The sequence below is a fragment of the Strigops habroptila genome, chromosome 1, assembly GCF_004027225.2.
Source record: "Strigops habroptila isolate Jane chromosome 1, bStrHab1.2.pri, whole genome shotgun sequence".
NCBI lineage: Eukaryota > Metazoa > Chordata > Aves > Psittaciformes > Psittacidae > Strigops > Strigops habroptila.
The window spans coordinates 16,178,097-16,201,383 of record NC_044277.2 but is presented as its reverse complement, the minus strand read 5'-3'; the positions used below and the strand labels follow the sequence as shown (position 1 = coordinate 16,201,383).

At 40.4% G+C, this 23,287-nt stretch overlaps 1 protein-coding gene across 1 annotated transcript in view; it reads right to left on the bottom strand.

Moving 5' to 3' along the window:
• Positions 1-23,287, bottom strand: part of CSMD3 (CUB and Sushi multiple domains 3) — a 609,188-nt gene that overhangs the window by 399,098 nt on the left and 186,803 nt on the right. The window contains 1 exon segment of the mRNA XM_030493685.1: positions 14,614-14,821. Coding sequence (XP_030349545.1) covers positions 14,614-14,821 — 208 coding nt within the window.

The following is a 23,287-nucleotide window of genomic DNA, read 5'->3' as shown; positions in this document are numbered from 1 at the left end:
TGTATCATCCCTTATTTCATTTAAAAAAAAAAAAAAAAAGTCAAAGCATAAAGAGACAATATGTTGTAGTTTACCGCAAAAATCTAAGACAAAACTGGAATCTGATAGAACTATAAGGACACGAACTTGGCCCTCTCTGGGGACCCTGATGACCCTCTGCCTTTGGGCCCAGGAACCCCATTCAAGCTTAGCCTAAGGTTGCTCCAGCTCTGTCCTTGGCCATCCTCTTTTTGACTGGGCTCCTGAAGGGACTCTGGACCTAGTTCATCACCTAGCACATTAGGGGCCGTCAAATGATTCTGTTATCAAAGTCCCCAGCTCTGACCCCTATGTTCAGCCTCTGCTGGACTGCACATCTTTGGTGAGTGCATGGCCTGCGTGGGGTCACCTCAGTTCCCAGTTGTGCCTTCCTTGCTCCTGCTACTCCCAAACAAAAAGAATTCAAATATCCCAATTAAACTGCTCTAATTACTAAAACTGCACTACTTCCCTATGATAGATTTTCTTATTTAAGCAATACTATAAATTTGCTTTGTGTATTTGAGCATACTTCTCTTATCCTATTTGTAGCATTCCTATTCAAATGTTCTCCGACTGCAATTAGGGAAACCTTTATTCCATCTTTTGAATGGAAGAACTTTAAGATGTTATGATAGAATTAACATGCAGATATCATACACTTCCATCACTGTTAATCCATAAAGATATAACCGACAGAAACTCTTTAAAACCAAGGACAAAACCTTTGAAATTATCTGTGACTAATAAGAGGTAGGACAGCTCACATTTAGCCCTATTAGATAAGTCAAAAGGGTACAAGGAGATTAGACAAGTAGTATCAGCACTCATGTAAAATGACGCATTTTGAAATAAATTATTTTGACACTTTTAAGGATTTTAGACTCTAATTCCAAGTTTGATGGTTCATAACAAAAAAACCTCCAAAGCTAGAAGTTGAGAACTCATGATCTGTTTGTGTTTATATGACTGGGTGAGATTCAGTAATCCCAAATGTGTTTTGTTTGGAGTGGGGGGAAGGTGTTGTTTTTTTCTTGTTTTCATAGATTAGCAGCTCCTAAGAAAAGAGAACATTTTATTTCTTTGCCACAGAGAGCTGCACGACTGGTCTGTGCAAGCAGAGACCAGAGGGCTGCCCTCTGCCTAACACAGTTAGTTCCAGTCAGATCCACCGCAGGATACAGCTGAACTCATCAGCTCTACAGTGTCACCTCTGTGAAAACATATTTAGGAAAGGGCATTACACTGCACAGGCAGTGAGGAAAAAAAATGTGAGAAACAATCCTGTGAATACTAAGGTCACAGGAGGAGGAGGGGGAGCAGATGTTCCAGCTATTCCCCTGCAGCCCATGGAGAGGACCATGCCAAAGCAGGCTCTCCCAAAAAGAGCTGCGGCCCAAGCAGGATCGTACTGGCTTTCCATGGCAAGGTTTTCTTAGTGGGGGACAGGGCTACAGGGGTGGCTTCTGTGAGAAGCTGCTGGAAGCTTTCCCCATGTCCAACGCAGCCAACATCAGCCAGCTCCAAGATGGATCTGCCCCCAGCCAAGGCCAAGCCCATCAGCAATGGTGGCAGAGCCTCTGTGCTAAAGTATTTAAGAATTGTGCAGGAGCAATTGCATCTGGAGAAAGGAACGAGAATACGTGAGAAACAGCCCTGCAAACACCAAGGTCAGTGCAGAAGGAGGGGCAGGAGGTGCTCCAGGCACCAGAGCAGAGATTCTCTTGCAGCCTGTGGTGCAGCCCATGGTGAGGCAGGCTGTGCCCCTGCAGCTCATGGAGGCCCATGGTAGAGCAGATATCCACCAGCCCATGGAGGTCCACAGTGGAGCAGGGAGATGCCCAAAGGAAGCTGTGACCCCGTGGAGAGAGGAGCCCGCGCTGGAGCAGGTTTGTGGCAGGAGCTGTGACCTGCAGGGGACCCACACTGGAGCAGCCTGTTCCTGAGGATGCACCCTGTGGAAGGGACCCACGCTGGAGCAGTCTGTTCCTGAAGGACTGCACCCCATGGAAGGGACCCATGCTGGAGCAGTTCATGAAGTACTGCAGCCTATAGGAAAGACCCTATTGGAGATGCTCATGGCTGCCACAGGAGGGATCCAAGCTGGAGTGTGAGGAGGAAAGAGCAGCAGAGACAACATGCGATGAACTGACCACAACCCTCCATGGTGTCTATGAAATGCATACCAAATCTTAAAAAATTACATAGAGTTGCTGTATTTAATCCAAAACAATATTTGCATTCCTGACCCCAGAAACTATTTCTTTAAAAGTGGTCTGAAATACTCTCTTCTTTACTGAGAATCAATTACCTCTTCAGTTCTGTATAGACTCTGTAGATGGCTGATGTATCTAGGCAATCAAGAACGATACTTCTGAGATACTCAAGTCAGTGCCAAGCACCCCATTAAATCTGAGTTCTGAACATCATACCTCTGCTTGTATACTCTGAATCACTGGAAATCACAGAATGTGGATATCAGATACTGAGTGAAATAGGCTTGCACCACAAAGCACCAGAGTCCTTCCCTCCCCTTTGTGCCAGGTATCAGTCCCTGGGAGTTAACAACCACTCCTGTGTTTCAAAGTGAAACAACATACAGAGATATTCATGCACATAGAAGCAAGAGTAATTGCCCTGAGCAAGATTGCATTGATGCAGCTGTACTGCTTCCAGTTCTAGACCTAGGTAGGTATGGCACTGCGCGGAAGCTTGAAGATATACATGAAGTGATGTGTCTGTAAAGCAAGAGTCTGGGCCAAACGCTACCGACTTTCAAGAGATCGTGGTGAAAAAGATGCACCAAAATACACTATTGATACAATAGTGAGTATTGACTTTATATATGTTAAAATATCAAGAATAAAAGACATTTTTTCAGTGGGATTTCTTTGTTTGTTTGTTTTAGAAAAAAAATATAAAACCATTTTTTAAATGCAACATTTGTAACAAATCTCATGAGAAATGAGACAAAAGGGATTTTTGTTTCTTAATTTGAAGTATAATTATGAAAACATGTAAAAATTGTTTTATAGATATCAATTCTTCATACACAAGTGTGTGTAACATCACAATTTATACAATCATTTTCTTTCAAGTACCAAATGCTGCTCTGATGAGCATGCACTTCAGGGACACCACTGCATGGGTCTGACTGCTAGCCACCTGCTGTTTCCAGTAAATCAGACTCTGAATTACTGATCCATGTCACAGCAGTTTAACCTCTCCATGCTTTGGAACCATGCCTCTGAGTTGAACATTTGTAGTTTTAATTTGTCCAACAGAAGACATCACACTCCCTATTAGCAGAGGCCATACTGAAGATTTAAACAGTAATAAATGTCTAAAAATCCAGTACAACAACGAATTACAAACTAAGAAAAATGTGTAAGATTCTCCTGAGTACTAGAAAATCTCATAGTATATTTTTATTTGTGGATAATTAATATAATTTAAATTGAGAAAAGGTAATTAATAATTAGGAATATTTCAAATTCATTTTACTGGATCAATCTGTGCAAATTATAAAACTTCCTAGATCCAAAAGTCTTCATTTTATAGTTATTAAAAAGATAAATATTTAAAATAAATGTTTTTTGTGTTAAAATGTAAATGTAGCATATTCATTGTGATATAAGCAAAAGATCATTTCTTCTTTAGTGTCGTGTCTTTGCCTCTCCCTCTCCCCCAAAACCTAGGCCCACTAAAGAATACTGGCTTCTATATAGGGCACAAAGAAAATGTTTATTAAAATACTTGTTTATAATAAAAATTTATGTGTTTAATATATTGACTAATACATATAACAGCTTTGCTAAAGAGCAAAAACAAAGTTCAGAAGATTTATCAACATTCTGTGTTGTCAGAATGAAATACCTTACACTCAAGGAAAATCTGGTGCATTGCTTAAAAGGCCAACTCATGTAGATTTTCCAGGCTAAAGCATATTATAAGTAAACATTCCTTAGATTAATAATTCTGATTTACTTTATAAATCAATTACTGATGAAATTTCAGATCAATTTCACCAAAAGAATTTTAACTTTGTGCATGACATTTGGCTGTAAAGTGGTATCATGTAAATTATGCAGTAAAAAGCCAACTATGAGCTTAAAAATATCTTGTATGAGTTTAGTACCTCTTAATTTCTTGTAAGATGCCTTTTAGCGATATTAGTGGTAATGATGATATGTTATCTGTGCACTCTGAGAGACTGCTATTCTGGCACATCTGAGTTGGAAATTTGCAAATATTCAGATCTAAAACTGATAAAATAGGTCACTAATTCACCTATTATAATTTAAGGCTGACCTTTAAAGTACTGCACCTACAAGAATGCAATAATTAGGAAGCTAACCAGAGCAGACTATATATAAGCATGAGCATGCAAAAGAAAGCTCCTGCTCCACAGCTGTTTCGGTGTACTAAAGTCCTTACCTTTAGCACCTATACTAGCATGACACAGAGAACAAACGTTAAGCTTACTGAGCTACACCACCAGCTAATGATACAAAATGGTTTCAATTTTTTTTTTTTTTCTCTTTTTTCTAGCAAGATATTCTGGGATATAACTGATTAGGAAACATGAAAAGATTTGTGTAACTGCTAATGCAGTTTTAAAAGATTTATACTTGCAAATGAACTTCAATTTACTTTTTCCAGCTACTTCAGAATGCAACACTTTTCAGCATCCTCATTAATGCTCTCTGCAACTTATGAAGGTTGTGTGCCTGCATAAATGCAGGGCAAATTCTATAGTAAGAATTTATTTTTGCACACACAAAAGCATGCACACAGAATTATGTGAATAGTGCGCACAGGACACATAGTGTTCATTAATGTTTGTTATGTCCATTTATTTTTTGTGTTTTCCTGGTCGACTTGCTGGGTATTACTCCTCTGTCTACGTATTTAGTCCTTATTTTATACTTACACCTTTGTCCTCTTCATTTAGTTTATAGCATTTTGCACGTGCCTGAAGTAAATTCATGTTGATATATATGATCACGTTCCCTTCAATGTATCAGCATTATTTTGAAGCATACTTCTGTACTCTGAAGAGCCTGCAACGCCCCACACTTCAGTGTAACTACCAATATTTATGCATAATTCTAAACCCACTATCCAAGTATAGCAAAAATATTTAACATTACCAGGCCTAGAATTAAGCCATCTAAGGTGCAACAGGAAATGACTTACAGAGACTATAACTATTCTTTGCATGACTTTTCCCAACTAATTACAACATGTATTTAGAAACAACACTGAGTCTTCTTTCTGCTAGTTTGTAATTAAAAATATGGGTATCAAATAGAATTTGATTTTGTATTAAGCAATTTTTCATCACTTTCTCCATTATTTCTTTATAGAGTTCAGAGCTAACTGGCTTTGTTACTACTTCTCAGGTGTCCCTGTTCTTTTCCCTCTGTTATTTGCCTTGCAATGAGGATCTGGTTTTCTTTTTTCTTCTATTTTCTTTTTACTTCTAATGTATTTATAAATGTATTTATAAATGTATTTATAAACTCTCTCAATCGCTGTCTTGCATATCCTTTGGTAGCCGTAATTCAGCAACTGTGATAACCTTTCCTATAGTATCCTCAGAGATACCTATTATTTTATGCTTTTATTCATGATTCTTGATTGACTTAATGTAAACAAATATGTACATACCACATAATTGATACATTACAGCTACCTCCTTTTTTGTTTGTTTGTTTGATGCAGTACCATAAAAAAATACCAGTTTTTTTTTTTAGCTGGCTGCAATATTATTCTCCCTCATGAATTCTTGTGCCCCTCCTGACTGGCAAAGCATGAGACTGAAAAGTCCTTGATGAGGGTAAGTGCTACTTAGCAACAAGTAAAACATTGGGTGTTATCAGCATTGTTCTCAGACTAAATCCAAACCACAACACTGCACCAGCTACTAGGAAGAAAATTAACTGTATCCCAGCTGAAACCAGGACACTAGTTTAAATCAATTAACACATTCGTTGAAGGTCATTTGAGCAGATTAATTTGTATTTCAAAACTGAAAGAAAAAATTATACTCTAAGGACTGTTAGCCTTTTCTGCTGTCATAATCATCTCTCATTTCTCTCCCACAGGAGCTGAACTCTGCTTTTAATTGCATTCAACACTATAGCAGTTCCTTAATTCCACCTTTTTAAGGAAGTTTCCCTTTATTATATAACTCTCGGGGGGGGGGGGGGGTCCAAAACAACAACAAAACACACATCTCAAATATTAGCAAAACACAAACATTTTGGGATTGAACATCAAATTAAGTTGGAAGCATCTGTTCAAGATTGGGTTTTTTTGAAAGACATGCTGTCGGCTACTAGGTAGAAACAAAGCCTTATTACAACAGTCTTTCACCTTACCCTTCACTTTAGGACATGCAGGATAGTATGCTCTTGCTCAGCAGAGATGATGGTAAAAGTTTATCCTCTGACATAAAAAACACTGGGGAGAAGAAGAAGTGCAGCAGTGCAATATATCCACATAAAAGATGTCAGAACCAGTGTCATATGCTTCAAGGATGACAGAATATGTACTATGCAGTAGGTAGGTTTTCTGCTGATTCAGATATACAAGACCAATACTAGAAGTTTGGGTATAGAAAAGGCTGATTGAGAGATGCGAAGGCTCCAGCAACTTCCTTGCTAGATCTTACACAGAATGATTCAGAAAGTCTAGAAGCAAAGAAAGAAGACTAGGAGTTCAATTAATCAAGATAGATAAATACCTATATTAATAAGCTTTTTAGTAGAGGAAAGAAAAGTCCAATAAGCATTCCCTACTGGCTTGAAAAAGAAACCAGACAAAAATGAAATCAAAAGTAGTATAATCATAATCAAACACTGATTATGTTTAAACATTAGTTAATACCAGGTGAAATTAGATTCCATATTTGCTGAAGCCTTAAATAATGATTTGGCATCTTCACGTTTTCTTATCACAAGCCTTAAAAAAAGGCAGAATAATTCTATAACATAAACGGAAAAGTTCTGAACTTCAGCCCTGAAGATGTTTTACAGATGCAAAACTATTACTCCTGACGCCATCCCAGTTATGATCACTTCTTTGCGTTTATATGAATAATGCCAAAAATCTCTTATTGCCATGACTGGGAATTATACTACTCTGTTAGTACCCATCATATCCTTGATGGTATCTATGAATGTATGCAGTGGTGTGTTAGATCAGAAATACACTGAGACTAATACTTTATTTCTGACGATGAGCAGTAACAGATAATTCACTAGGAGTGCCAGAAACTATGATTATACAGAATGAAATTCATCCCTTCATACATCATCACAATTCCCAGCAACTTTATGGACTGCAGGCTTCTTGAATGGAGTCCTTCAAGCAGGCCTTTATGTTTAATATCCTTTGATAAATTTTCCGTTCTGATCCATTTTTCAATCTAAGTTTTCTATCTATAACATCCCATGCCAGACTTTCACAACTTAATTATGTATGCTACAGAAAAGTTCTAACTTTTGTTTTAAATCTTCTAACTGATAAATCGAGCATCCCTATTTATTTTAGTGTAAGAAATGAATTAATGATGTTCCTTATTTACCTAACATGTAATATTCATAATTTTATTAATCTTTCATATAGTTTCTTACTTGTTTTCAAAATGTAAAAGCTTTAGCCTATTTTATTCCTCTCTCTATAGATTTTTTCCTATATTTGTTTCCATCCTTTTCCCCTTTTCTGTACTGTTTCTCATGTTATTGCAGCTATCTTGACATAGGTTTTCAGAATATTAACGTGGTTCAGGAATTAGGTCACAGGGAAATTGCATTTAACCTTCAAAAGTCTAAATTTTTAAAGCATACCTAGATGAACTTACCTTCAGGGTTTCAAAATGATGAAAATGCATTGTACTTCATTTGTAAACACCTAAAACTGTTAACCTTAGAAACAGTTTAAAAATTATGGGATAATAGTATTTATTTTTAATATTCGTATGTATGTAATATTCACTTTCATGACCTACTGTAGGCAGAAGAAATAAACACAGTAAGTATACACGAATAGATTATTTTCTTTTTTAGTGACTGTTCTGTCATGACCAGGAAGCTGTGGGTTACGATGGCATGTGATTATTAAAAATTGCTGACGCTGGTTTGACATTGCGTCTATCCTTAATATAAAGAAATGGCATTAGCAGGGTCATAGGACGCTTAATGGTTTGATTTAGGTACTGGTTCATTTTACAAGTGAATTTGCACTCTAAATCACCTAAAGTGATTTTCACAGGCAAAACAGATAGACAATCATAAAAAGTTTTCAGTAGTCTGTGGGCCCCATATAAGTGATGCTTTATCTTTTTTTCAGGATTTATTCACAAACACAAAGGGTTTCATTCATGCATTCAAAATACTGTATTTTTGGCTGTTGTGGCCAGACACATAAAAGATGGAATTATGACTGCATGTAGTTTATCCAATGTACAAAGCACAGTAATAATTTTAATCCAGAATCTAGGAACAAGAGTGATTTGGGATTATCTCTGCGGGAATTAACTGTTCTACCACAGTCCGTTACTTACTTTTCTCAGTAAAGCAAATGAGTTCATGGCAGGGACTCAGTATATATGACAAGGAAGTATGAATATTTAATTACTCTGGAATGACAAATGAAACAATTACATGTATTGGTCTGGGGTTATTTTTTGGTTTGTGTTTGGTTGTGAGGTTTTTTTTTTCCCCTGCCTGGTTTTGAGAGTTATGTTATCCCCTGCTTTATGTGTAATACCCTTTCTCCCACCATACAACTCATGCAGCATAAAATACAGCTGTTCCAGCTTTACTTGCAAGCTCAGTCACTGGTGTTTCAGTTAAGACAAGAGTAATCAGTCTCCCTCACCACTCCAGCAATTGCCCTCCTGAGACAATAGCAAATGACCACATCAAAACAAGTGCAGTATTCTGCTGGAGTAAGCACAGTGAAAGTGTTCTCTGTTAAATTAACAAGCCATCTTCCTATTATATTTTTTTCTAGAAACTGCTGAGTCACAGACTCCATTTTTGCATTTGTTTATTACTGATCATGATTTTTAAGTATTCATTAGTAAAATGCCCTAGGTCTGGATTGTTATTTATCTGGTTTCTACAAAACAGAGTTACAAATAAGCAATACTGGTACATCCAAAGAGTGTTAAAAATGTCCATGGAAGCACAACCCATTAGCTAGTAAATCTCTGCCCAAAAGGGATAGTGGAAAAACCTAAGTTTTTCTTCTACCATATAAGGATTCCTGAGAATTATGTTTCAACTTGTTTCTGAACACTGGTAAGACTTCGGGAAATGATATGATATATGATATGACATATCATTCAGCCTGGATAAAGCCCTGAATGACCTTCTCTCGCCTCAAGATCTGAGCCTGCTTTCAGATGTAGGTTGTACTAGACAGCTCCTGAGTTCCCTTCCATGCTGAATTATACTGATTATAAGATTCTATCATTCTCTCCTGTGTCCCCTTACAACCTACTTACGTAGACACATACATAACGTATTGAGTTTCAGGATTAAACTCTTGTTTTACACCTTTGGTTGATCCGCATTTCCAGGGATATGACAGTTTCTTAAAGTCAAATTCTCCCTTTACTAAGGATTGGGTCTATTTATTGTAAATCTTACAAAGTAACTAAATGTCTTTAAAAAAAAAAGCATAGACTACAAGTTCTTTACTCTTAAGTGGCAGAACGAAGATTTTTATCATGAAACTCATGGCTACATGTGTCTATTCTGCCTGAAAAGTTTGAGACATATTTCTGCAGTTCACTTTGAAGTACAACCCAAGAAAGGAATGCAGAAAATACCGCTAGAACAGGGTATCATGAAAGGTACTTTTATTTCTTCAGAAACACACAAGAGTAGTACAAAATAACACAGAGAAGCCTCCACCTCTATTGTTAAACATGTGATTTGATATCTTTTTCCTCTCTAGATTAAAATCTTCTTCATGTTTCAACAGGCATTTTAAGAGTCAAAGTCCTTTTCAAATGATGGTTACCAAATGGAATCACACAACAGAACAACAAAAAAATGTGCTATTAACCTCCTCAGTCACTGCAACAAATTCCCCTCCTAATACTACCATTGGGCCTGACCCTACATATTACAGAATGCACTGTGCTTCTTGGACTGTTCTGAATGACCTCATGGAAATGCTACAGGTGAAATGCTGAACCACCATGCACAAAATCAAACCACAGAGGCAAACGCTAAAGGATAGAAATAACTGATTTCTATGGAAAGCTTTTGTTTCCAAAAAAGCCAACCACTTCATTTCTCTTTCTCTTCAGAAAAGGGGATGAAAACTATAATGTACAATGCATGGATAATCAAAGACTCAACCAGGCAATACTTTCAGCTTTAGTATTCCTCCCATTCCTGGCTTTCTGCTCACCCTGTTCTATTGTTAAGCATTATCTCTCTTATCTTCTATTCCTTTTTTTAGAAGGCGAGATGGACTTAGTCACTCCAAAACCTGGCTGCCTTTGCAGTTACATCTATTTTTTTTCCAGTTTAAGCCAATAAAAAATTTAATTATATCCACTGGCAGTAAACACTCTACTTTCAGCAGGTTTTTATGACTGCATACTACTTAAATAGTTTTTCCATCTATTTGGCTACAACTGCAACATTCTTCTGAAGGCATCTTTCCTGTGACAAGCAGTATCATTTTTGCCACCACTCTTTAAATTTGGATTCAATTGTATCCGACTACAAACCACCTATCATCTGGGGCATTTAACATCCTTATTAGGATCATATCACTCATTAACATTACTTTCCTGAGTCTTTCCTCTGAGCATTAAACAAGATGTGAAAATTTTGTATAATAACTAGTGGGAAAACATACAATGACATTGCTACTTCTTTCACCAATGAATACCTCAAACTGTAAATCTTTGCTTAGGCAAAACCAAACATTTCATCATTTACTTTCAGGTTTTTGGTTTGTTGATAAAAGATGGGAAAAACAGCTTCCTCAAAATAATAATTTTCTCTTGGTTTCACTTCCAAACTGAAAAACATACCTTCATTCAATTCAAATTACCAATCAGAATCAGCCCTTGACAACAGACAACAAAGACCCTGAAGGGCATCTATACAACTTTTTCCCACTACTTAAATAAAAATGGCCTATTAACATTTTCTTAATGAAAAGACTTGGCATAACTGAAATATGACTGACTGGAAGACTACAGAAAGCTAGAACTTCATAAAGAATTCCAGGTCTTGTCTTATGGATAACCCCAGACTACTTACTTGGTATCTACCTGCACAACATCCTTGTCTCTAAATTGTACAGGCATGGATTTGATGGACGGAACATTCTGTGAATAATTGTCTGGATGGTCGCACTCAAAGAGTTATGGTTAATGGCTCAATGTCCAAGTGGAGACAAGTGATGAGTGGCATTCCTCAGGGGCCAGTATTGGGACTGGTGATGTTTAACGTCTCTGTCGACGATATGGACAGTGGGATTGAGTGCACCTTCAGCAAGTTTACTGGCAACACCAAGCTGTGTGGTGCAACACTGGAGGGAAGGGATGCCATCCAGGACCTTGACAGGCATGAGAGGTGAGCCCATGTGAACCTCATGAAGTTCAACAAGGCCAAGTGCAACGTCCTGCACCTGGGTCAGGGCAATCCCAAGCACAGCTACAGGCTGAACAGAGTCTGGATTGAGAACAGTCCTGAGGAGAAGGACTTGTGGGTGTTAGTTGACAAAAAGCTCGACATGAGCTGGCACTGTGCACTTGCAGGCAGAAAGCAAACCATCTGCTGGGCTGCATCAAAACAACACCTCACTCACAAGCAGGTTGAGTGAGGTGATTGTCCCCCTCTGCTCCACTCTTGTGAGACCCCACCTGGAGTACTGCACCCAGCTCTGGGGCCCCCAACACAAGAGGCATGTGGACTGTGGACCTGTTTGAGTCCAGAGGCGGCCACAAAGATGATTCAAGGGCTGGAGCACCTCTTCTATGAAGGCAGGCTGAGGGAATTAGCCATGTTCAGCCTGGAGAATAGAAAGCTCTGGAGAGAGCCTAGGGGCCTACAAGAAAGCTGGAAAGGGACTTCTTACAAAGTGATAGGACACTGACAGAGGGGAGATTTAGATTAGATATTAGGAAAAAATTCTTCACTATGAGAGTGGTGAGGCACTGGAACACATTGCCCAGAGAAATTGAGGATACTCATTCCTGGAAGTGTTCAAGGCCAGGTTGGTTGAGGCTTTGAGCAACCTGATCTAGTGGAAGGTGTCCCTACCCATGGCAGTAAGGGTTAGAACTGGATGATCTTTAAGGTCCCTTCCAAACAAAACCATTCTGTGATTCTATGTAGTTCCAGCCTATTGTTTAACTTGGAAAAAAAATAGGGATATTTTGTTATACAGCAGATTTGCAGAAAAGTTTTGTTGTTTGGTTTTTTGGTTTTGTTTTTTTTTAATTCAAGAGATGTAACAGTCACGTAAAGCAACAAAATGACTAAGAAATTATTTTATAATGCTACTTACTATTCAGATATGATTTTAGTAATTTTATAAATTCTGTACTATTTGTTTTCCAGAACGAAAGATCAAGAGCCTGGTTTTAGTTTTAGAAGTATACTGCTATGTATACTTTATAAAGTAAGACATTTTGAACTAAACCTATAGTCTAAGGAGATATAAAGTATTACCACTGTAAATCTAATTAACAAATTGTTATTAATTAAGCTTTCCAAATCTATTTTTCCTAACACGTGAGGGATATTTTTGCATAATTGAATACATCAGTCTAATTTAGGGACTATAATTAACAAGCTAAAAAAAGAATATGCTCTCAATCTGCTTCTCTACATGAGCAATTATTAAATTACCATTGTAATTTTTTATGTTTTGTAAACAGATAGTATGAGAATTTCCCTATATAATCTTATTATATCATTTAAATATAGCCAAAGCTTTTTTGCAAAAAAATTGTTAAGTCACTGATTGAAGCTCATGATTGAATACATAAAACACATTCAAGAATAATCGAATGCATGTTTAGCTGTTCAAGTGATTCACATTGTCTATATGTCATTAGTGTTACCTCACTAATAATTATTATAAATTATTGTTTAAAAATTACCTTAGCTGACAGCTAGTTCAAAAGATTTCAGTTTAATAGCTTGAACAACTCAATGGCAATTAAGTAATATTCTAATACAGGTAATTAACTATGTAGGTGGCAGCACGAATTAACTCAAATTATGAAATATTATTTGCTAAAGCTGAGACTTAGTGTATACCCTGAAGTATAAGGAATATTACTTATAAGCATCGCTTGTAGAAACCAAGACTGATGCTTTCAAAACTATGTAATTGTCTAATTTTTAGATATTTGCTTACTATAAAAAAAAAAAAAAATTTTTTTTTTTTTTTTTGGGCTATCCTATGTTTGGTGGGTTTTTTGTACTGATAACGAGAAAACAAGACTCTACTGACTAATATGGCTGGCCACCTGTTGTATCACCTGTTGTTCAAATGACTGTTGTGCCAGACGTTCTAATACTTTATGAACCAGTTAAGAGCTCAAGATATTACTAGAGAGCATCGCTGTTATTTCTGGGCTTGTACACATCCTCTTTTGTGAACCGATAGTATATTTAAGCCAACATAACAAACACAAAGATTTATCATATTCATATGTTTCCTGAGTGGTATGATGATACGTTACCCTAAAACTACCTGGCCAGAAAAAACACAGGATGTATAATTTATTTTTTCACTTAACTGAATGTGATCTTGAAAGAGATTGTTTACTACTTTATTCCTTCTATTTGTTTTACACAATGCATCTACACTGAGATCAAGAACTGCAGGAAGCCATCCTAGCAAAAAAATAATTACTGCTGCTAAGTCAACAAACACACACATAAATAAACAAACAGAAATACTCTCTAAAGGCAGTGGATTTGGAATAAAACCAAAACCAAGAAGTGCTGTGGCTACTCAGTACAGGGTGTTGTACCTCACAGATCAGGATGGAAATTTCTAGATGTAACACCAGCCACACCCTAACATATTATTTAGTGAGACCACATATACAGTTCACTGTACAGAAACTCCTCCAGAGATAATCTGTGATCAACAGATGTGATCAATGCCACAATGCACAACTCTGTGCTGATAGGACTCCATGCCATTAACTTTCTGACATTATGTAATTCCTTCAAGGCTCCATCTACCCTTACCAGTACAACGGTACATTCCATTCTGCTTCCAAATATAAACATTTTTAATACAATAATGGTTAGACTGTTAAACCTACAGACAAGGAGGTGAATGAGTCTACAGTGTCTTTCATCTTGACGTTACATCCTTGAAATATATTTGGAAATTATTCTACAGCTGCAATTAGAAGAATATCAACATTTATACTGATAACATAGTAGCAACCATTACTGTTTGTTGGGTGTTTTTCAGCAAGACTATCTACTGATAAAAGGAAAAGTCACAAAAGTTATCCTTCCACATTTCATCATCCCTTTTCTTTTAATGTATTAAAATTGCAATAATTGACTTACTTACCATATTGTAGGTGGTTCAGAACCTTCTACTTCCAAATAATCATATTTTTCTTCCATTTGGAAATCTGTAAATATGAGCGAGATAGTATCACCAGGCTCTGCCACAACCGTCCATGTGCAATCCGCGTTATTATGATATTCATTAGGAAAGTTGGGGCTCGAGATGATACCGCTGGATCCTCTCATAGTTCCTCCACATGCATCCTCAGCTGTTAAAAAAAAAATAAAAAATTATAAATGTAATTAAAAATCACCCCTTAGAAATGTATACTTTCTTGTTGAGAACAGTAGCTTACTACCACTTAGGTGGAAAATTGCCTAAGGTTTTTTAATGTGTTAAGACTTGGAATGCTGCTGCAAAGTTAAAGAGTTAATAAGTAATTGCTTCAGATTTTAATGATTTAAAAATTATTATACTAGTGCCAGCACATATTTTGCGATCTACTATTATTTTGATTAGCATTGTTTCACTCACATTACAACAGCACGCAAAAAATTACTTCCAATTCTGCTTTAACCAAAACTGTTTTCATAAAACGAGCTGAGTTTAATCCCTATCATATGCAGTCTGATGCATGACATGCAGCAGTCAGTCACATTGTACTGAGAAAAGAAGTATGAGAATCCTACCCATCCTATTATCATATTTTAGTTTATTGAACATGTAGTGATATTTAAGCTTGTTCTCCAATCAATCATCTTTTTCTAATTTTCAAACAGCTGATCAATTTTAAAACCAAGGCTGTCCATGGGTGATTTACTAAATGTCAGATACAAGACACTTTCACAATTAAGATGTTTACATCAGAGTCATTTTAATGGGTGTAAGTTTTAATAGACCAAGTATGTCAAATTTGACCATAGGAATAAATTTTTCATGCTATGTGAATAATCATTAAGTTATTTGACCAATTATCACAGCCAGTCATTTATTGGTTAGGAATACACCAGTAAATCCCTAAAATGAAAGAAGGCTCAGAAGAGATGGGCAAGAGCGATGTACTCATAAAATTCACGGAATAATGCAGTGTATGAATGAGCACAGCTGTTGCCAAGACTCTGACTTTTATCTCAACGCAGAGGACTGGAGGGTGGCCTTTGTTTTAAATAAAACAGCTATCAACAGCTGAGTGGATTAACTGGTGGCAGGAATGTTTCTCCCAGTGTTCATTAAGAGTGTGAATATCTTCCTGAGCCAGACTAGCATGGATGGAGAGAATATCTGGCTCAGCCCAACACAGAGTATAAAAACTAGACAATTAAAAAAAGAACTTCACAGAGCAATGGGCTTGGGCTGGCTTCAACCCATGTATTCCTTCCAGTGATTCGGGATGCCTAGCATTGTGATGATGAGCATATTTTAGATACCTGCAATTGGAATCACATTGGTATTGTGATAAAACTGTGTATTGCAATCGCTATGTATTTTCCTAAGTGTAACCTATGTAAGTGTTATTACGCAATATATTCTGTATCACTCTGCTAAATTAGAACATCAACCATCTTTAAGTATGTAAATTTGATGTTAAACATTATGTATTCCACATGTGGCATATATAAAAGAACCTGGTCAGAGTGTATTTGACTCTGACACAATCATGTTCCACTTTCTAACATACAATTTTATGCAGAATAAAGTTATTGGAGGTTATAATTGGAGATTTGGAGGTAAATACTGGAGATTTAAAATCAGTACTAACAGCAACAGAACTAATCCCATGAGTAAATAATTCTCAAATGACTGTGTATCTTCTATCTAATTCAAAAATTGGTTTTGAGAATCTCATGTCAAATTTTTTTCCGTGATCTAATAAAATTGCCTGTGAATGTATAGCTATTACTTCTAAAAATGTTACCATTCAGATAACTTACATGGAAATACCATGTTACTAGATGGAAATAACCTACCACATTACTTGTTTGTTTTGTCATCCAAATATTTGAAACATACCTGAAAAGCAATTCCTGTTTCTGCTTAATTATAGAATCATAGAATCATAGAATAGTAAGGGTTGGAAAGGACCTTAAGATCATCTAGTTCCAACCCCCCTGCCATGGGCAGGGACACCTTGCACTAAACAATGTGGCCCAAGGCTCTGTCCAACCTGGCCTTGAACACTGCCAGGGATGGAGCATTCACAACTTCCTTGGGCAACCCATTCCAGTGCCTCACCACCCTCACTGTAAAGAACTTCTTCCTTATAGCTAATCTAAACTTCCCCTGTTTAAGTTTGAAGCCATTACCCCTTGTCCTACCACTACAGTCCCTAAGGAAGAGTCCCTCCTCAGCATCCTTACAGACCCCCTTCAGATACTGGAAGGCTGCTATGAGGTCTCCACGGAGCCTTCTCTTCTCCAGGTTGAACAGCCCCAACTCTCTCAGCCTCTCTTCATACGGGAGGTGCTCCAGCCCTCTTGTCATCCTCGTGGCCCTCCTCTGGACTCGCTCCAACAGCTCCATGTCCTTTTTATGTTGAGGACATGTCCTGGGTTCAGCTGTAGCAGTCATTTTTTTCCTTCTTAGTAGCTGGTGCAGTGCTGTGTTTTTTAACTTTCAGCCTGGGAACAACGCTGATAACACCAATGTTTTTAGTTGTTGCTAAGTAATGTTTATTCCAACCAAGGACTTTCCCAGTCTCATGCTTTGCCAAGGAGGAGGGGAAGCCGGGAGGAAGCAGAGAAAGGACACCTGACCCAAACTAGCCAAAGGGGTATTCCATACCACAGCACGTCATGCCCAGTATAGAAACCGGAGGGAGTTACCCAGAAGGCCCAGATCACTGCTCGGGTCGGCCTGGGTATTGGTCGGCGGGTGGTGAGCAATTGTATCCTCTCCCCTTGGTATTTCACTAATCACTATTATCATTGGTGGTAGCAGTAGTGGTTTTGTATTATACCTTAGTTGCAGGACTGCTCTTATCTCAACCCGTGGGAGTTACATTCTTCCGATTCTCCTCCCCATCCCTCCGGAAGCGGGGGGAGGAAGAAGGGCGGGAGTGGGCAAGCGGCTGTGTGGTTCTGAGTTACCAGCTGGGTTCAAACCACGACAGTTCTTTTTGGCGCTCAACGTGGGGCACGAAGGGTTGAGATAGCAACAGATCTGACCAGAGTGTGTCTAATCATATTTGTGATAAGCATTCATTGTTACTACTCGTCACAATGGTGATTATTTGGCTCTCGGACTTGTTGCGCTTGATCTCAGAGTTTCAGCATGTTGTACCTTACTTACAGCCACTATTTGCTGTTTTAGTGTTTGTCGGCTGGGGGCCTGGGCTAAGGTTTTTGTTTCACTGTACTTCATGGTAATGACGTGTAATACAATAGACTCATTGATCGTGAAACTGGTCTGGTTTGTGCTTCCAGTGTGGCCATCACCTCTATACATTGGGAGGTATATAATGAAATACTTTAGCAATTGCATATCTTTGTTTTTCTCCTCGGGGGGTCGACTTACGAAGGAAGCATTCACTTTCACCCCCCGTTCCCAAACCAGCCTATTTGCAACAGCAGTTGAGAGTTCTGAAGGTTTTAGATGGCCTTTGAATACCCTTGAAACCTGCCTGCTGTTTGTGCTGGGGATCAGCATGTTGGCAAACATACGGAGTGTGTTTTACTCACGGCCATCCCGTCCTGGGAAAATCGTAATTCGTTTAATCTTGAAAGTTCAGCAATATCAGGTTCGAATCTGGTCTAGGATTAGACGACGATATGGGAGGACCACCAGGAGATTTTCCCTGAGGCTGGAGAGCCATGAGTGGCAGGGTGTGTGGGATAGTATGGGCAAGTATCTAGGACAGTGGGCCCCTCCAATGCTTTGGAACTTCACCACTGAACAAGTGCAACATCCGGAAAAACTAGTAAAACACTTAAACGAGGTGTGCTGTCGTCCTGGTTATACCAGAGAGGGACAAATCATGGCAACGTGCTGGGGCTTCGCCTACGCCTACAGAGCCCTGCTCAACACTATCCAGCACCTTCAAAGGGAAAAAAATGTCTCTGGATCTGATGGCAAAGCAAGAGACAACGCAGCAGTGCCAACTACAAGCACAGCAGCTACTCAGACCCTGACCACAACAGACAACGCAACTACTCCAATTTCAAGCACCGCAACTGCACCAACCCCAGTGACAAGCACAGTAGCTACTCAAACCCTGACAGCAACAGACAATATAGCTACTCCAAGCACCGCAGCCACACCAACCCCAGTGACAAGCACAGTAGCTACTCAAACCCTGACAGCAACAGACAATGCAGCTCTTGGTGTTACTCAACTCCCAAGCACAGCAGCTGCACCAACCCCAGCAACAGACATTGCAGCCACTCCAATCCTAGTGGCAGACACTGCAGCCACTCCAACCACAGTGACAAACACTGGAGCTAAACCAAATGGCCAGTTTGTGACAATGTCTGTTGCCCCTGTAAGCAAAAGCAGACGAGAGGCACAAAGAGCAACCCGCGAAGCAAAGAAAGATGAAGACCCAATGCCATTACTACACGGAACAGCATCTGAACAAGAGTTACTACTACGTGGGTCAGAGGAAGAGGAAGAAGAAGAAGAGGTCACTTCTCGACCCCGGACCTCAACCGAGCTGCGGAATATGCGAAAAGATTTCAACCGTCTTCCAGGGGAGCACATTGTCACCTGGTTGCTCCGATGCTGGGACAATGGGGCCGACCGTCACGAACTAGAAGGTAGGGAAGCCAAGCAGCTGGGATCACTTGCTAAGGAAGGAGGAATTGACAAAGCGATTGCAAGAGAGAAGCGAGCCCTCAGTCTTTGCAGGCGGCTCCTGGCAGCTGTGAAGGAAAGGTTTCCCTACAAACACGATATTACGAGTCGCTCGGCCAACTGGACCACGATAGAGAAAGGCATCCAGTCCCTGAGGGAATCAGCCATTATAGAGATGATCTATCGTAGGCCGGATGCCAGGAACACATCCGTAGATCCAGATGAAGTCGAATGTACACGACCCATGTGGCAGAAACTTACACGGACTGCGCCATCATCATATGCCCACACATTGGCATCAATGACCTGGAATGTCGGAATATCATCAACAGTGGATTGCCTGATTCGTCAACTCCGAGAGTTCAAAGACAATCTCACCCCTATCATCATTCCAGCTGTGGAAAAACTGTCCCAGGAATTCAAACAATTGAGAGACGATTTATCCGATCTATCCAGCTCCCCACGCGTACCAACCCATGCCTCAGCTATTAACAGAAGGCGCCCTACTGCTCGAGAAAGAAAATATAGGAGGTACACGCCACGGGCCACCCTATGTTTTTACCTGCGGGATCATGGAGAAGACATGAGAAAGTGGGATGGAAAACCTACCTCAGTTCTGGAGCAACGGGTGCGTGAACTGAAGAGGAGAACAATGGTCAAGGATGATCCTCCCAGGAAAGCTGCTGCTCCAGTCTCTGGTGAGCAGTTTCCCAGATGGAGTGAAAGAGCTGATTTTACTCCAGCTCCTGTGATAAGGAATACTAATCCCTTTCTACAAGACAGAAGTGGAGAATTTTATGATCACTATTAGAGGGGCCCTGCCTCCAGCCAGGTGGAGGAGAGGGATAATCGGGTTTACTGGACTGTGTGGATCAGATGGCCTGGCACATCAGTCCCATAGAAGTATAAGGCTCTAGTAGATACCGGTACACAGTGTACTCTGATGCCATCAAGGTATCAAGGGGTGAAACCCATTTATATTTCTGGAGTGACAGGAGGATCCCAAGCGTTAACTATACTGGAAGCTGAAATCAGCCTGACTGGGAGGAAGTGGCAAAAGCACCCCATTGTGACTGGTCCAGGGGCTCCATGCATCCTTGGCATAGACTATCTCAGGAGAGGGTACTTCAAAGACCCAAAAGGGTATAGATGGGCTTTTGGTATCGCTGCCTTGGAGACAGAGCAAATTAAGCAGCTGTCCACCTTGCCCAGTCTCTCAGAGGATCCTTCTGTTGTGGGGTTGCTGAAGGTCGAAGAACAACAAGTGCCAATTACGACCACAACAGTGCACCGGCGGCAATATCTCACCAACCGAGACTCCTTGATTCCCATCCATAAGCTGATCTGCAGACTGGAGAGCCAAGGAGTGATCAGCAGGACTCGCTCACCCTTTAATAGCCCCATATGGCCAGTGCAAAAGTCTAATGGAGAGTGGAGATTAACGGTAGACTATCGTGGCCTGAACGAAGTCACACCACCATTGAGTGCTGCCGTACCGGACATGTTAGAACTTCAATATGAACTGGAGTCAAAAGCAGCCAAGTGGTATGCCACAATTGACATTGCCAATGCATTTTTCTCAATCCCTTTGGCAGCAGAATGCAGGCCACAGTTTGCTTTCACTTGGAGGGGTGTCCAGTACACTTGGAACCAACTGCCCCAGGGGTGGAAACACAGCCCTACCATCTGCCATGGATTGATCCAGACTGCACTGGAACAGGGGCAAGCTCCAGAACACCTGCAATACATTGATGACATCATCGTGTGGGGTGATACAGCGGAAGAAGTTTTTGAGAAAGGGAGGAAGATAATCCAAATCCTGCTGAAAGCCGGTTTTGCCATAGAACGGAGTAAGGTCAAGGGACCTGCACAGGAGATTCAATTTTTGGGAATAAAATGGCAAGATGGACGCCGCCAGATCCCCACAGACGTGATCAACAAGATAACAGCAATGTCTCCACCAACTAACAAGAAAGAAACACAAGCTTTCTTAGGTGTTGTGGGGTTCTAGAGAATGCACATCCCAAATTACAGTCTGATCGTAAGCCCTCTCTACCACGTGACCCGGAAGAAGAATGATTTCAAATGGGGCCCTGAGCAACAACAAGCCTTTGAACAAATTAAACAAGAAATAGTTCATGCAGTAGCCCTTGGACCAGTCCGGCCGGGCCATATGTGAAAAATGTGCTCTATACCGCAGCCGGGGAGAATGGTCCTACCTGGAGCCTCTGGCAGAAAGCTCCAGGGGAGACTCGAGGTCGACCCCTTGGCTTTTGGAGTCGGGGATATAAAGGATCCGAGGCCAGCTATACTCCCACTGAAAAAGAGATACTGGCAGCCTATGAAGGGGTTCGAGCTGCCTCAGAAGTGATCGGAACTGAAGCACAGTTCGTCCTGGCACCCCAGTTGCCTGTGCTGGGCTGGATGTTCAAAGGCAGGGTCTCCTCTACACATCATGCAACTGATGCTACATGGAGTAAGTGGGCCGCACTAATTACACAATGAGCTCGAATAGGAAATCCCAGTCGTCCAGGAATTCTAGAAGTCATCATGGACTGGCCAGAGGGCAAAGATTTTGGGATGTCACCAGAAGAGGAGGTGATGCGTGCTGAAGAGGCCTCACCATATAATGAACTGTCAGAGAGTGAAAAGCAATATGCCTTGTTTACTGATGGGTCCTGCCATATTGTGGGAAAGCATCGGAGATGGAAGGCAGCTGTGTGGAGTCCCCTGCAACAAGTTGCAGAAACTGCTGAGGGAGAGGGTGAATCAAGTCAGTTCGCAGAGGTGAAAGCCATCCAGCTGGCCTTGGACATTGCTGAACGAGAAAAATGGCCAGTACTTTATCTCTATACTGACTCATGGATGGTGGCAAATGCCCTGTGGGGGTGGTTGCAGCAATGGAAGCAGAGCAACTGGCAACGCAGAAGTAAACCCATCTGGGCTGCTGCATTGTGGCAAGATATCGCTGCTCGGGTGCAGAACCTGGTGCTGAAGGTACGCCACGTAGATGCTCATGTACCCAAGAGTCGGGCCACTGAGGAACACCAGAATAACCAGCAAGTGGATAAAGCTGCTAAGATTAAAGTGGCTCAGATGGACTTGGATTGGCAACATAAGGGTGAATTATTTTTAGCCCGGTGGGCCCATGACACCTCAGGCCATCAAGGCAGAGATGCAACATATAGATGGGCTCGTGATCGAGGGGTGGACTTAACGATGGACACTATTGCCCAGGTTATTCACGAATGTGAAACATGTGCTGCAATTAAGCAAGCCAAGCGGTTAAAGCCTCTCTGGTATGGAGGACGATGGCTGAAGTACAAGTATGGGGAGGCCTGGCAGATTGACTATATCACACTCCCACCAACCCACCAAGGCAAGTGCTATGTGCTTACCATGGTGGAAGCAACCACTGGCTGGCTGGAAACATGCTGTCCCCCATGCCACTGCCCGGAACACTATCCTGGGCCTTGAGAAACAAGTCTTGTGGCGACACGGCACCTCAGAGAGAATTGAGTCAGACAATGGGACTCATTTCCGGAACAACCTCATAGACACTTGGGCCAAAGAGCATGGCATTGAGTGGGTATATCACATCCCCTACCATGCACCAGCCTCTGAGAAAATCGAACAGTACAATGGGCTGTTAAAAACTACACAGAGAGCAATGGGTGGTGGGACTTTCAAACACTGGGATACACATTTACCAAAAGCCACCTGGTTGGTCAACCCTACGGGATCTGCCAACAGGGCTGGCCCAGCCCAATCAGAACTTTTATGTACTGTAGAGGGGGATAAAGCTCCTGTGGTGCACATAAAGAATTTGTTGGGGAAGACAGTCTGGGTTATTCCTGCTTCAGCTAAAGGCAAACCCACTCATGGGGTTGCTTTTGCTCAGGGACCTGGATATACTCGGTGGGCAATGCGGGAAGATGGGGAAGTC